At 38.1% G+C, this 16,119-nt stretch overlaps 1 protein-coding gene across 1 annotated transcript; it reads right to left on the bottom strand.

The window, feature by feature from the left end:
• Nucleotides 1–492: 492 nt before the first annotated feature.
• On the bottom strand, nt 493–16,072 carry cavin1a (caveolae associated protein 1a). Its single transcript, XM_041977667.1, has 2 exons — nt 15,271–16,072; nt 493–1,794 (listed from the first exon to the last, which is right to left on the bottom strand). The coding sequence occupies exons 1-2, from the start codon at nt 15,769–15,771 to the stop codon at nt 1,030–1,032; spliced, it is 1,266 nt and encodes a 421-aa protein (XP_041833601.1). The 5' UTR covers nt 15,772–16,072; the 3' UTR covers nt 493–1,029.
• Nucleotides 16,073–16,119: the final 47 nt, after the last annotated feature.

The raw sequence follows: 16,119 nt of genomic DNA, 5'->3' as shown, positions 1-16,119 counted from the left end.
GATGCACACACAACTGCAGCTATAGTCTGTAAAAAGTAGTGAAGATGGGATGCTCTTGTTACAGTATTCTGACATTTATTGAAGTACCAGGTCATTCATAATACCTGGCAATGTGCTTTCTCTATTCAAATGCATCAAAGTTGATATTTGCATGTCTACATGTTTACATAGTCAGTCACAATGTAACTATGTCATCTTCTTTCCAGTACATCCCTTTTCCGCCTGCAATAATTGGAATTTTTTAACAAGGATGTGCAAATGTACTATGATGAGATGTGACCAGGGTGACAAGTTGTTTTTCTTCTCAGTGCAGATGTTAGTTGAATGAAACTTGGTGAGCACATATCCAGATGCAATAAACATGAATTGGTAAATGTGCATCAGAACATTACAGTCAATACCACCAATATCTTTTAAAGTTATTTTTGATTTAGTTTTTTACATCGACACATTTGGTACACTGTTTGAGTAACTGTTCATACATAAGCTTTATGCCTCATTGTTTTAACAAATAAGAACAGAAATTTCTTTATACCGTTAATTTATTTTCTGTTGACCTAAACCTTGCCTCCTTTTTTTTTTACATATGCACGTACATTGTACCATTCATTACCACATCAATCTTGTCTTTGCCACACAGTCATGTGCATGTTATACGTGGGAAACCTTAACATTACCTCCTAATAACAGACTATTTATACCTTCTTTTCTTTAGAGACATACAGTTAATCAAATCAACAACAAACCACAAATATTCTAGACACAAGTCCAGCATCACCACTCAGCCTGGAGAATATTTCAAAAGCTAGCTTGTTTTTTGTTTAGTTTTATTATTTGTAAGGTAAATACCAGAAAATAAGAAACTCATTCATGTTTGGTATAATAAAAAGGAAAGGCAACAAATGAGATGTCAGATTGTGATCATCTTTAGAAAGTTCTCATGACCATTACTGTCCCTCCGATTAGACTCATAAATCAAGACTGTTTCCTTCTTCATCCACATTTCTATTCCTTCACAGCTAATAGCCTCTAATCGCTTCGGGCCTTCTTTAGATGGTCTGGTTCCACCTTGACCAGCTGAGAGTCCTCAGTCACTTCTAACAGAGCCTCCATCTCTGGGCTGTCTACATGTACCAGCTCCCCTTCCTCCACCTCCACATGCACACCCAGCCCATTCTTGTCTCCCCCTGGCTGAGCCTCTGCCTCGGACACTTCCACCATCTCTGTGTTCTGCACCACCTCCTCCTCCCCTTCTCTGATCTTCTTAACATGGAAGGTAAAGGGGGGAACTCGATATACAGTAGACTTGGAGCGAGCGTAGACCGTGTGATCAGGAGTGAGGGACTTCTTCACCTTCTCTTTGGAGCTTTTCAGCTTTGCTCGGCGCTCTTGATTGGGGGTCATGCGGGTCCCGAGTTTGCCAATCTTTGTCTCCAAGTTGTGCTTAGTTTTCTCCAGGTTGTCACGGGTTTTCTGTCTTGTCTTCTCCAGGTTCTCACGGGTTCTCTGCTTGGTCTTCTCCAAGTTTTCCTTGGTCTTAAGTTTGGTCTTCTCCATTTTCTCTTTGGAGAAGGCTTTCTTTATGTTGTCAACCTGCTGTTTGGTGGTACGTTGCAGCCGCTTTGTACGAGACTCTTCAATAATCTCCTCAATCTCCACTTCTTCATCTGAATTGACATTTTCTCTAAATCCTTCTTGTCCCTCCTCTGGTATTTGCTCCAAGCCTTCCACTGCTTTACCTTCAGCTGTCTCAGCCGTCTTGGTTTTGGATGCCTTTGGTGCCTTTACTTGGTCCTGAGAGTAGAAAATAAAAAGGGTAAAAAAAGAAGGAAAACCATTAAGGCACAGAAGCAGAGTGTGAAATGAATAACATTAAATTTGACATGGTGATTCACTGATTATTTTGTCTGGTTAATGTAAACAGTATCACTTAATTCAATACATTCTGAAAATAATTTGCTTTGAAAAGTGAAGATAATGGATATTTGCTTTTTGTTAATTGTAAATATGAGCATGATACTTTGCTCTGATGCATCATCTTATTGCTCAGTTCAAAACAACAACTGATGCAGAGTGCCATCTAGTGGTGTCACTGGTATGCCATCAATAAAGTGAGACTCACACCCAGACTACTTTGTGAGTTTGATTCTAGAAATGGAAATATCTCTTTTGCTGTGAAAAAAGAACAACTTTACAACAAAACATAAAACAAGATAAATATATCAATAAAACTGTGAATAACAATAAAAAAAAAAAAAAAACTGTACCAGTTTTGCAGTTTTTTATGCTGTGGGAAATAGAAGAGCTTTACCTGAGATAATCATATGAGTTGTATGGTACAGCTATGAAACAACTGAAAGTAAGCTATGGAAGTAAGTTAGCATTTTTTTGCAAATGCAATCATACAGAAACGAAAACCAACAAGCTTTTGCATCTAACCACAGTATTTCCTGCCATTTGATATTATTTCTGTATAGAAAGTTAAACAGACTAAGTTGGGTCTTAAATTTCAAACTGATGTGATATCAAAGGAAAATCTATATACAGAAATGTTTGGAAAAGTTGTAAATTATCTCTGAATTATGGAATCTTTGTCATTTACAATGCTGCTATGATTTAACTGAACAGACTTTGTGGTTAGTATAGTTTCAGTTTATCAAGAAATAGGCAGTACAGCAGCATCACGCCTGACCAAAGTATTTTTATATGCAAACCCAGAAGTAATGCATCTACTTTTCATTCAGCAATACAGAGAGTTAGCTACTAGGAAAAAAATATACTCATGTTTAAGTGTGAATTCATTCGCTTTTTTTTTACTCCTAGTGGTGAAAAAGTGTTGAATAATCCACAACAGACACACTATTGTGTTATTACTAATACACATAAAAAAAACTCAACCATCATTTCAGCAATTATATTTTCATGTTGTTTGGCAGTGCATTGTCAGTGTGGTACCAGATATCCACCAGAGAGAGAGACAGAACCACACTCAGCATGTGATCCCACTAACAGCTTGTTTATGACCCCTGAAGAAATTTCTGGCCCCAAGCTGTTGCACATTAGTACCTCACGTCTGCTTATATATGCATTAAATTCCTGTTCTATTGTCACTGACGTTGTAGCTACATGGACAGCTCCTTGCATCCTTCTAAAACTGCTTATTAAACTCTTACAAGGTCATTCCATTTTTATATTAAAAGCCTACCTACCTCTCACTTGAAAGATAAGATTAACAAGTAAGACTGCTATTCAAATGAAAAATTTAGACAGATTATCCTGCAGAACATCGTAGCAGGCTAGTTTATCTTCTTCATCATGACACTCAAGTCTACTTTATTAGGAATAGTGAAAAAAATACTGTTCAATGTGGCAGCAATAAAGTATTTATTCATCATGTACACAGATGTATAAATATGGGTACAAATGAACATAATCATTGTCCACTCTAACTTGGACCCCAATCTCCTTTATGCCACTCCATATTTCATTTTGTCTTTGTCTTTTTTTTTTCTTTTTTTGGCACCGCCTCTCTTTCTTTAAAGGGATAACTCACATAATTGATAAATATATTGCAAGTTAACACTTTAACATCAGAGATAGATAACAGCAGATAAACATTACTTATTGGATGAAGCCAAAGAGATGAAAACTAACAAATACAATAAACTAAGCTACACAGTATATTGCATTATTTCTAAAGACAATGTCAGTTTTATTCCTGATTTCTAACTTTTCAATGACAAGCACCTGTCAGATCAAATAAGCATCATGTCTTTCTAGGCAGTTCAAATACTGCCACGCGATCCTATCATAAAGCAGACATTGCCTCCATATCTGGTGCTGTGTGTGGTGGACCTGGCCAACACGCTCTGTATGGGTTTATTTTGAGCTGGCCTTTCCCTCTCTCTGAATTCCATCTACCATTCTCTGGCTACCAGCCACTGCATCAGTCAAGTCCTACAGACACCCCCTACCAAGCAACACCCTCTCCTACCGTACAACAACAAATAAACACAGCTTTATGTCACCATGGCAACCTCCCGAGTGAATAGTGATGTTTAGGTGAACAAACAGCTGACATCGCTACAACAATGTACCAATGTGAGTTGTTATGAGTGCATTACGAATGCCCAAAAATAAAATGCTGCACCTGCTTTGCAGACATGCATACTGAGTAAAATTAACTTCAGTTATAATATTAATGAATGAAATATGCTTTTAAATTAATGTGCACACAACTTAAATAAAATATTTCTCATGCATTTTTTAATAAAACTGAAAGGAGTTTTTTTAAAAAGCTTTAAAATTATGGTTATTGCACATTGTGTTAAAGTGTTTAAGAATTACCTCATATACCCCTAAATCTATTTGTTGCTGGTGCAAAGCCTAAAAACTGAGAGCTTTAGAAAAGCATGCATTTTGTCACTAACATTTCATAGTTTCAGAGACCTGCACAGGAAATGGACCATCTGTGTACTGATGGCATGATTCTATTAGTATTAAAGCAGAGGTATGTGCTCACCTTACAAGAAGAAATACATTTTTCCATGACTAAAACACCTAAATGGGGAGCTTCTGTGGGTCACAGGAAAAGAACAGAACATGGCTACAGGTGAAGTCATACTTAATGAGGGAAAATGCTATGGACCATATTACTGCTTTACTATGGCTTACAGTAGTTACGTAATGCTTATCTGGCTCAATATTGCTCCACTTTTTAATGTTTTCCTGGAAAAAAAAAACTGTTAAAAAATGAAAACCATTATACTTAAAGAATGTTTTTTAGACTTACTAAAGGCTTACTAAAGGATTCAAATTTAATTTGTTTTGATGCATTAGTTAAATTTTTCCATGTGTTGTTAACAGCATGCCTGCTCTTTTTTATCATTTACTGCAAAAATTATTTTTGTCTGATCATGTTGATTCTTTAGAAATTTAATGTATATTCAAAACAAAACATTCTATACAGGTAAATCTGTTGTTCAGTGTTGTCTGATGAACAACTGAGACATGATCAAAAAAATTCTTAATCACCTTGAAGCTAGTTGGCTTCATGCCAATGTATAGACATTGATATATACGTGACAAGAAAATATCATTATTTTTAAGCTTTCAAGGCTCATGAGAACCTAGCTTGGGAACATTTCCATGTTTATGCTCTGAAAATTGCGTGGAGCTCTATGGAAACTGTGATGGTATCAGCAAGCCCTGTTTGGGTTTCCCAGCCTGATTACAAAACACAAGACCGAGAGCTTGAGGTTTAGTATGTTAAGTCCATTAGTGTCCCTGTGCTACCTTCCTCTCCCCTCCCACTTCAGCGCTTACCAGCAGTGGAAAAGTTGGCCCACTGTGTGCATGTATTTACTGCCAGGTGCCAGGAGAATGATGACAGAGTATTCTTTGCTCAGTGAGAAAAAGCTCTCTTGTAAATGTTATTTTTCCTACAAAAGTGGTATGACTAAATCTCATGGAAAACTTGGCTGAGCACACTTGTTCTTTTTCAAATGTTTGTGTTAGTGTTAGACTAACTGGCTGAGCCACCACAACACGGGAAACAATAAAAAATTCAGAGCAAAATGATGGTTAAAATGAATGGTACAACCTATTTAAGAAAAGCAAGTCAGAAATCAGAAGCAGCATCATCAGAGGTTGGAGAGCTTGACCTTCCTGCTTTTATAAATTCTAGATTGTAATATTTGACAATAATTTTTCTGCCTTAAAAATGATTAAACTGTTAATTTACCAGAAGCGTTAAAAAATTCAGACTGAATCGTACAAAGGCTGGGTGGAAACTAAACTGTTGCCAAGGACAACAAGAGAAAGAGTGCCCTCAGTCAGCACTATACTAAGACAACAGCAGCTTTAGCTAAAGCCACCGACATCTATTTGTCTTCACTACCCTCGTTATCTGGCCAACTGCTGTTACAAGACCTACAATAATCAAACTAAGTTATTTAAACATGTTGTCACTGGAACATTTCAGCATGTGATGACAGCTATTGTACCAGAAGGATTGTCATATCTTTTTTATTTCCAAATGAAAATGCTTCATACTTCATATCCACCCAAAACTAATTCAGTACCACTAACTCCAAATACCCACCAGTTTCTGTGATTGCATAGCATATTTGTGATAATGACATTAAGCAAATAGTCATTTTGGATACTTATGATGTTCTCTAGCATCTTACTGGCTTCCCTATTTGCATTTCAAGTAAATTAATATGATTTTAAATGATAAAATTCTATTTTAATCAATGAAACTGCAAGCATTTAAAATATGTAGCAAGTCCCACTGTTTAGACAACGAATCCATGCACAGTAACAAACGATCCTAATCCACGTACATGCATGCAAACACTAACAGGCTTGTAGATAAACAGACACACATCATTCCTTTTGAGGCAGTGTGATGAAAGGCCTCTTTGGTGAGTCACAGGAGCAGCTGTCTGATCCTATCCAGTCCTTGCAGCTGTGTGCTTAGCTTTCACAATGAGTGATATTATTGACCCATATGTCACTTCAGGATTGGAAAAGGCCAAATGAGAGATTGACATGAAGCAGGGTTGACGGTTTGCATGTTACAGTACTGCATATGACTACATTGCGATGCTTTGATCTCCAAAGAGAGCTTCAGGCTAAAATAAGGACACTAATGTAGTCTTGCCATGAATATTGATTCCTCCCACATGTTCCTAAATAAAGCTCAAACAATTCACAAGTGATTGCACCCACCTACTACCTATGTATTCTGTCTGTGAGTCATATGGTCTAGGGGAAAACAGCAAATTATTTACTCTAATGGTGTAAGAGTTTTGTTTGCAAAAGATAAGATAATAACCAATTCCACTCTGTCTACAGTCAGATTCCTTCAAAGAAAGGGCTTTTACAAAACAAATAGGTTATAGTTCATTTCACAGGAAGGGTGTTCTATCTGTCCTGATTTCACACACTCATAGGAAAGCCCCTCTCCACAGCTAAGCCTTCCCCACATCCAGGACTCTGGAAACCACTGGAACCTTAAAAGTGTTAGTCCCATGCAAAGGTGGAAAATTTACTTTTCCATTTGTGTCTCTGCGTGAACTGGCACCTCAGTATGGAATATATTATATAACTTGTTCTTTCTCTCCCAGTGGTAAAATCTAACTTAATGCTGCAGTAAGTTCTGCTCTTAAGTCAAATACTATAACGATCTCTCTAAAATTTCCATTCATATGATGCAAAGATTTAAACTAGTTTAGATATAATCATGATACTTCCATAAAAATGCTATAAATAGCCTATACGTTAAATCACATGAATCACATCAATCTTTTAGCAAAATGAAATATTATGATCAGGACAAAATCTAGCTGTATGTACAATAAACAAATCACCACCTTTCAGGGCAGTCTAAAAGCATGCATAAAACACCCAAGAGCACAAATATGACTCTAACTTTCAGGAAGTTCCACTACTGAATTAAAGCTGAATAGTTGGTGACCAATGGCAAATGGGTTGAATGAGGTAAAGCATTCTGGCCATCAAGCATAAGCTTTGCCTTGCTTCTGAATTGAGTTACTGTTGGTGTGACTGTACGGCAACTGGGACTTTATATGTGGAAAATTTTACTTCAGCTATGAGACACCAGCTTGTCTCAGAATAGATGTTATGCACTGTCCACTTGAGGAAAAGTAAATGTTTCTATAAGCAATAAATATTTCTTCAAGTTTAATATGATGGTTTTGCAAATTTAACTTATGTATAAACCAAATGCTTGAAGTCTGTTTTAGGATTTTTTGTGTTTTTGATCGTCTTATTTGACTGAAAAATAAAATGTTGAAAAGTTAAATGTTGAGAGGAGACATAAGCTTACACAGGCCACTTACACTCAACACAATTTAGGTACTGTTTATTTCTGTAATAGATAAAATATCCTGAACATCTATATCCATGCAAAATCTAATATTAAGGGTACCTTAAACTCACATTTTCCTGACATGAACTCAGTGACTCCCTATAATTCACATACCAGTGTCAAGAACAGCACGCTGTCACCGCAGCAGTGAAATATACCACCAGGGTAACCTGACTGAGAGTTTAGAAGACTTTACTTTGACATGCAACATGCTATTTATATTAGAAATGAACGTATGGATGCATCTGCACCAGCAATCTTTAGGATTACAGAAATAAAAAAGATGCTTTAGAAGGTGTTAAATATACAGGACGTTTCAGCTTTATTTAAAGAGGTTTTAAATTATCCACTTTGAGTATCAGCTTGTCCTCTGGTCAGACAAGTTCTAGTATGTCTGCCCAGAAACCACATCTACAGACAGTATTCATCAGGAAATCTTTTCAGTTTATATATGCCCCATAATCTGGGGGATATTGCAAGCTAAAAAGGATCCCATATTAATCTAAAAATAGTCCCATGCATACTTAAATTATTTAATCAAACTGGTGATTAATATGCACCTATCTTACACTATGATTGGTGAATCTAATATAACATAATTTTACATAAAGTATATAAAATAAAATAAAAAAAAAAAATCATGATTGTGTCGAAGCATTTTGGTCTGACAATGCAAAAAAAAAAAAAAAATGAAAAAAAAAAAAGCACAGAAGACTTAAATTGTTCCTAAGTTGTTGCATTCTCACAGTATAGAACCAACAAACACAAGGCAGCATAGGAGACTTGTATAATGAAAATTATAGACAGATATGTGCAGTGTTTTCACATCTTAAAATAGTATGGGTCCTCTTTCTGCTGTTCAAACTGTATATCCTCGTGAGACGAGCACAGGAAAGGATACATTAACACTATCAGTAAATCCACCTCCTGCTTCTTACACACTCACACACACTAAAATACAAAAGCACCACGGAGTGTTGTAAACTTGAGCTGAAAAGGCAGAGCAGAGGAGAACTGCACTGTGTGATGGTTTATAAAGTTACGCTCGAACAGTTGGGCCACACAACATTTTAGTCCTGGGGGAGTGGTAAGTGCTCAACATGTTTATTCCTTCACACATAAACACATTTAATGTCACTGTCAGCTACAAAAAAATCCTCTTTGCTTTAGAAAAGCACAGAAAAGAGGAAAAACATGTTAAGTAGTGCTGGTTGGTACAGATATGACACCAGTGGAAAGATTTTTCAACAAGAACTGAAGAACTTCAAATTAGAAACACAGTGGGTTGTTGTTGCTTTGGGCTGAACTCGTATGTTTCCTGTCTTTAACAAATATGTATGTGCTGAAAGAAAGTTTGGTGGAGTAGCACATTCAGATATGGCCAAATAAGTAAAAAAAACAAAAACAAAATCCAAACAAACCCAAACAAAAAATCAAAACAAAAAATCCCTCTGGCACCATGATGTCGCTGCTGCTGCTAAAACAAATGAGGAAACCGACAGCAGAGATAATATTTTGACATTAAATAAATAGGTTGACATTTTGAGAAATGCACATAATTGCTTTTCAGCCTATAGTTAGATTAAAGCTGACAAGACGTTTCATCTGTATAGAAAATAGGAAAACACTACTAGTTTAATTGTTTTAAACAAACTTGTCATTACTGCTTATTTGCTAAAGAACTAGTGAAAGTATGCTGGGATAATCTACCAGTAACCTGAAGTAAATGCTCAATGCATTATTCCTACACTGAAATTAAACTAATTATATGGGACATGTGGGTTGGTAGAGGTATCAGTTGATAGATTTATTGACTTAAATCCAAGTCATAGTTTCCACTCATATAGGAGTCCTGTGTGTTGCAGCTTTTCCTATCAACACTGATCCTCTCAGGACCCTCTGAAGATGAGGATATGCAGCCAGAAATGTATAACGGTGCAAACTGAGTGAACTGACTCCATAGAATACAATCTGTAAACATAAACTATTTTACATACAAGAGCTCACATGGGGTCCAGCTTAAAAGTGGCTCAGCTTGACAGCTGACAGGCAAAAGTGAAATGGAGAGTCTCCTAAGTGTAATCTTTCCACCCACTCAGGACACAGAGAGGAGACAGAAAGAGATCCGCATAGAGAGCAAAGTGTTGTGGCAAACACTAAATGAGCCCTGCCCTTAATTCTGGATTAGTTCCATTAGCTCTGAGTGGGAGGAAAATGGGCTATGTTGATAGTGGGAGCGATAAGGGAGAGAAGTGCTGCAGGGTGGGCAGAGATGCCAGCAAGATGAATCACAATACTAAACTGGTGTCGCTGGTTCCTTTCAGTCCAGCTGCCTTAGCTTGCCTACGAGGATCTGTTAAGCTTTTTATAACTATTCTTTTACCGTAATGTTGACATCTGATCCTTGCCTGGAAACAAAGAATAGTGAAGTGGCCAAAAGCTCTATGGCTAGATAAGTAGGTCTGGAGTAAGTGGGGCAATGTTATAAAGCCTTCTGGACACAGCAGAAAGCTATTAAATAAAAGTGGGCCAAGTCTGGTTGGAGGGACTTGTTGGCTGTGATTCGAGCTCTGGATGGTCTGGGATGCTGGCGTAAACTAAGCAGTATGTAACGGAGAACTCTTACATATCAAGAGTTGACCACATAGCTATCACTGTCCTTGAACTGCAGCCAAACACGCCCTGGTTTCAGACAAACAGCAGTACCGTCTCAGACTCTGATGGACATAGAATATCATATTGCATAAACTAGATTAAGCCACATGGATAAAGTGTAACATAAAACACATATATGTCAGCTTCAGATCAAGCCCACTGCAACACTGTGTTTGAAAACATAAATTTCACTTTTAAAGTCTGCCACGATTGCCTGTGAAAACTTCATCCACCAGCAGCTCAAGCTAGCTGACAGTTATACGACACTGGCATTAATGTGTCTGGTTGGTGGATGAGCTGGCGGACCACTCCAACTTCTTCAACAATCAGGTAGCTGGGATACTGAGGGATGCTTATCAAAGGTTAACAGCATTCAACTGTTTAAGAGGACCTGCACAATTTCCTTATTGTTGGTGTCAACTGTCATCCTGGTCTTCATAGCTCATTTTTATTTGTATTTAAAAGGTGTGAATATGAAGAGGAGAGCATAAAAGATAAAAATAAAAACTTGAGGTGGTTTTTGCCTGCCTTGAAGAAGACCCCATGTGAGTACTGGGAATGAATGAAAGAAATAACATTTAAAATAATGTGATGTGCAAATAATTAAATGGCATAAATGACATTGATATGGTATTGCAGATATTCCCAGAGATTAAGGTTATTCTTTAATAAGAGTTTTTTCTGCTTTTGATCTTGTGGAAGTCCACCTCAGTGGCAGCTATATCTACTGAATCACAACCACCAGTAATATATGTTATCACACCCTGGTAACACTACACAGCTGAGTTTACTTACTTCAAAGTATTTATGGAAAATGTGTCTGATTCATATTTTTATGCAGCTTTGCAAAAGATTTGTTTAGATTTGCTTTGTATGTTAACAGAAACTCAGCTACTGACACATCTGCCCATCATGTGGGTCTAGGTTTGTTGAATTGATGAAATCTTGTCAGATAACAGATTAAATTCCAAAATAAATAGAAAGCCCATTTACCTTCTGTTCAAGCACTTTGTAAATAAGTAATTGCTTGAATGTTGCTGCACAGAGATGGTAATATTTACATAACTTACACTGCATAAAAAATGCAGGTCCATTAGAGATACACATTATAAACTCTGCACATTTTTATTATACACTGCCACAAAAAAGTCACCACCTGGATTTAACTAAGCAAATAGGTACAAGCCTCCTATTGGATAATCACTGTATGGGAAATTATCTTTCAGCTGGCAACAACTTATTTAACCCCAACTGATGCAATGAGTAGCTTTTCATTTCTTAAACAACCATGTGGAAAGACCCATACTGTGATTGTGGAAAAGATGTTAGTCTGTTTAAAAAGAGTCAAATCACTGGCATGCATCGAGCAGAGAAAACATCTAAGGAGGCTGAAGATACTAATATCATTGGGTTAAGAACTGTCAAACACATTAAAAACTGAACCATCGTCTTCGAGGAATAAATGTGGTCAATAAAAAAAATTCTGAATGAGCGTGATCATTTAAATGTTTGGCACAATGCGAAGGAAACTTGGGGGATTAGGACTCAACAGCTGAGTAGCCATAAGAAAAACATTACAGAGTGATGGGAGGATCAGGGTAAGAAGAGAGGCAGATGAAGTGATGCAGCCATCATGCCTAGTGTCTACTGTACAAGCCTGTGGGGGCAATCTATGATCTGGGGTTGCTGCAGTTAGTCAGGTCTAGGTTCAGCAACAGCAACATTCCCAAAGAATGAAGTCAGCTGACTTCCGTGAATATACTGAATGAGCAGGTTTTTTTCTTCCCTGATTGCACGGACCAAATTCCAAGATGACAATGCCAGGATTCACTGAGTTCAAATTGTGAAAGAGTGGTTCAGGGAGCATGACACATCATTTTCACACAGTGATTGGTCACCACAGAGTCCAGATCTGAACCCCATTGAAAATCTTTGAGATGTTCTGGAGAAGGCTTTGCACAGTGGTTGGACTCTCCCATCATCAATACAAGATCTTGGGGAAAATTAATGCAACACTGGATGGAAATATATCTTATTGAAAAAATGACACTGGATGCTGTTGTTACCAAAGCTAAAGGCAGGTCAACAAACTACTAGCGTGTGACCTTTTTCTTTTCTTTTTTTTTTTTTTTCTTTTTTTGGTGACGACTGTTTTTGTCCAGGCAGTGCATTTCAATTTTGTTTATTTACTAATGACTCACAGAACAAGAATGTAATCATATGAAGACAGACTAAAACAATCAAAGGCCTGCTACATGAAGCCACCAGAGAATAAAAAAATAAGCTCATTGTGACTGATTGCTGTTTTTGAAAAACATCTTGACTCACAAACGATAACATCATTTGCAATGTTGTCAGGAAGAAAATATGTAGGGAGATATGTGCAACCAGTGATGAATCACTGGTCATTTGCTGCCTTCAGAGCTCTGATGACAACCTTATTGCACCTTATGCAGACTGAAAAAAGGCTAAAACAACATTTTTAAGAAGTCCTCCCCAAATATAAAATATTTTTCTAATTAATTATGTTTTCATTGCCACACCATGTTATTGCCCGGGGATCCTGCATGCTACCATCATTGCAGGTTTAAATATATAGTCATCTCTGTCATCCCAGCCGGGACATTTTGAACTGTGTGGTTATTCTCAGAGAGCACACGCAGAGAGACATGAGAGAAAAATACAACGCCTGTAGTTAAAGCAAGTATCAGCCAAACAAAGACGAGTACCAGGTCCTGCACCGTAAAATTATCTTATCTTACTAAAATTCTAGCTTTACTGACACTGATATTGTAGGTGAAAGCCAATAGTGGTGAGGAATGGCCATACACACACACATACACACATTGGTAAACTAATTCCATGGACGTCTGCCTTCTTCTCCACATGCCATATCACAACCCTTACTTCAGACTTACCGTAGTTCTAATTCTAAACTTATCCCACTCTAACACATTAACATGCAAACAGACAGTAGAGACTGGTGAAACCTGACTGAGAGCCAGTGTTGATTTGCAGTGCTGCCAACATCTGACCACTCTATCAGTTGTACGATTAAACCAGTCGCGGTGTAGCAACCCTCTGGCAAAAATAGATTGCAAAAGCTCAAAACAGCCTCTGCAACATGGAAGCTCCAGCTCTTACGACTGCTTTGAAATCAAAGCAGCAACCAAGTTTATGCTGTGTTACTGACATTTCAATTGAGAAACTGACATAATTTAGAATCGGCTTGACTCTGTAATAAAATGCAATCAAAATTAGATTAAAACATATGGATGTTTCAAGCTTTGCAAGTTTTCAAAATGAAACTGACATTTGCAAACTCTTCCTCTGCGTGTACAATGCAGACAACTAGACAGACACCAGATGAAAATGCTTCCAGGAGTGTCACAAACAGCAGGAAGCACCTGCTTTACGGAGTAATTTATTGAGGTCTAGTGTCTATGATTGGATTACTGCAAGATGCCAATAGTGTAACCTGCTCCCACAGTGGACTTCCCAAGAGAGTAATGTAAAAAGTTTATGCCAGCCAATATAGATCCTGAAGCTAGATCTATTCACAAGAAGCCTGCAACCCTCAGATCCAGCTATTCTAATGTTTTTAAGAAATCCTATTTTCCATCTTGCAACTGTTCTGATGTTATAAGCACAAGGTGATTGCCATGGTCTCGGTTGTCTTGCACTGTAGTCAAATGACAAATTCCAGATCAAATAGCACAAAACCTTTTCAAAGAAAAGAATTTAAACAGCTACTTTTACAAGTGTAAGACGTGACAGCACGTCCTGCTAAAAAAAGAATGGCTCACCGAGGTAGGTACACCCTTTTTTTTTTATTGCTTGTCGCTCTGCTATATAGTTACACATTAATCTATTGTCTTTACATTCATTAATTCATTCACTTTTTAAATGATCTATATTTATTCCAATTCCCATGTCTACTTATTTGTAGTATGCAACTGGTTATTGGAAGAAAAACAACCATACCTTGGAGAAAATTTTAAAAGGAGCCTTTTCTTGTACTCATTTATGTGTAACTATTATACAGAAGTATGTCCCATTTCTGAGAATCTTCATGATAAAAAACTATGTATTCATCTTACATGGCAGCTGCCTCCCAACGATCTGTCCTCAGAGTGCTCAGAAGTGGGGCGTTGGTTCTGTCTCAAGTAGCCCCACATGCCTGTGTTTATAGGCCTTATATTTTTATTTACACCAACAAGTCTTTATATAGTTTTATTGGGTAATCGCGAAGGCCTGGGGGGTAGGAGAGGCCACTACCTGCCTTTATTTTTCCATGGAAGCTACTGGTTTTCCCTCCACTGGCATGAGATGAAATTCACCTCTAGTGAGCATGAATGGAAACAGAGTTTCGCTCCCTCTGTCCTGCACTCCAAAAGAAATATCAGTTCCCTTTTCATTTTCACCAGTAAGGATCAACTCATGCTGGAGTGTGACTGTGTGAGATGATGTCAGGAGGTCAATCTAATAGCCTTTTAGGTGAATTTCACACTTCTTGCCAAACTTCCTTTAGGATGTGGGGAATGCAACACACCCATTTCGGACTAACATGTACTATGGTTATTCATCTTGATAGCGACATTTGAGATGTTTATCTGATTATTAAGAATGCCACATTCGCACAAAGATTTTTTGTAACGTCTACATCTATGCAGTGAGAAAAATATGTAATGAAAGAACAATTATTCCCCACACTTCACCTGGTAGATGAGGACTTTGAAGTTGCGTCTCTTGAGCAACTCGTTCTCATTGCTCTCCAGCTTCTTGATCTGGCTCGCCTGCCTCTCCAGGTTGTTGCGTACCGTCTTGACGTTGACGCTGACCTTACGCACCTTGTCCAGCATTTTGTTGACAGTGTTGGTGGTGTCAATGTGGTTCTTGGACAACTTAGCGAGTTCCCCTTGGATGGTTGACACTGACTTCTCCATGGCCTCCTGCCGAGCCTCAAGTCCGTTCTGGGTCTGCTGGATCTTGTCTACCACCCCGATTATCTTGTCTAGCAGAGACAGAACCATGACTCCGTTCATCTGAGCTTCACTCTTCTCTCCAGAGCCACTGGCCAGCACCAGATCCACCTCCTCGGCAGGGTCATCGCCATCTATGGCTGGCTCTGTTGCAGCACCCATCAAAGCTACCTCTTCATCATCATAAGGCACTTCTGCATGAGTTTCATGCTTCTTTTTGACAACTGTATCCGCCATAACTGTCAGCTCAAAATGCAAACAGCTAGCAAGCTCAGACAGAATATACTACACCAAAAGCCTATCTAGTGGACCCACTCTGCACAGATCTCAGTGCCTAAACCTTTTTTCCTTTTTTCTGACGACTTTCTTAATCACTTGTTCGCCTCTTCTGAGTTAACTGTGCACTTTGTATTTCTCTTCAACCTTGGTCTCTCTCACGCTCAGCCCTCTCTCTGTCTCTCTTTGCCTCTGCTCTGGGATGCCAGCCAGCCAAGGGGAGTGGGGCCTCTCACAGCTGAAGCATGTGTGCCCTGACTCAAATGCCTCTGATGCCTGTGAAACCACCCAGTCAAACTTTTTCCTTCA

The sequence above is a fragment of the Melanotaenia boesemani genome, chromosome 2 (assembly GCF_017639745.1).
Source record: "Melanotaenia boesemani isolate fMelBoe1 chromosome 2, fMelBoe1.pri, whole genome shotgun sequence".
Taxonomy (NCBI): Eukaryota; Metazoa; Chordata; class Actinopteri; order Atheriniformes; family Melanotaeniidae; genus Melanotaenia; species Melanotaenia boesemani.
The sequence above is the reverse complement of the archived record's forward strand: the minus strand, read 5'-3'. Positions and strand labels throughout refer to the sequence as shown.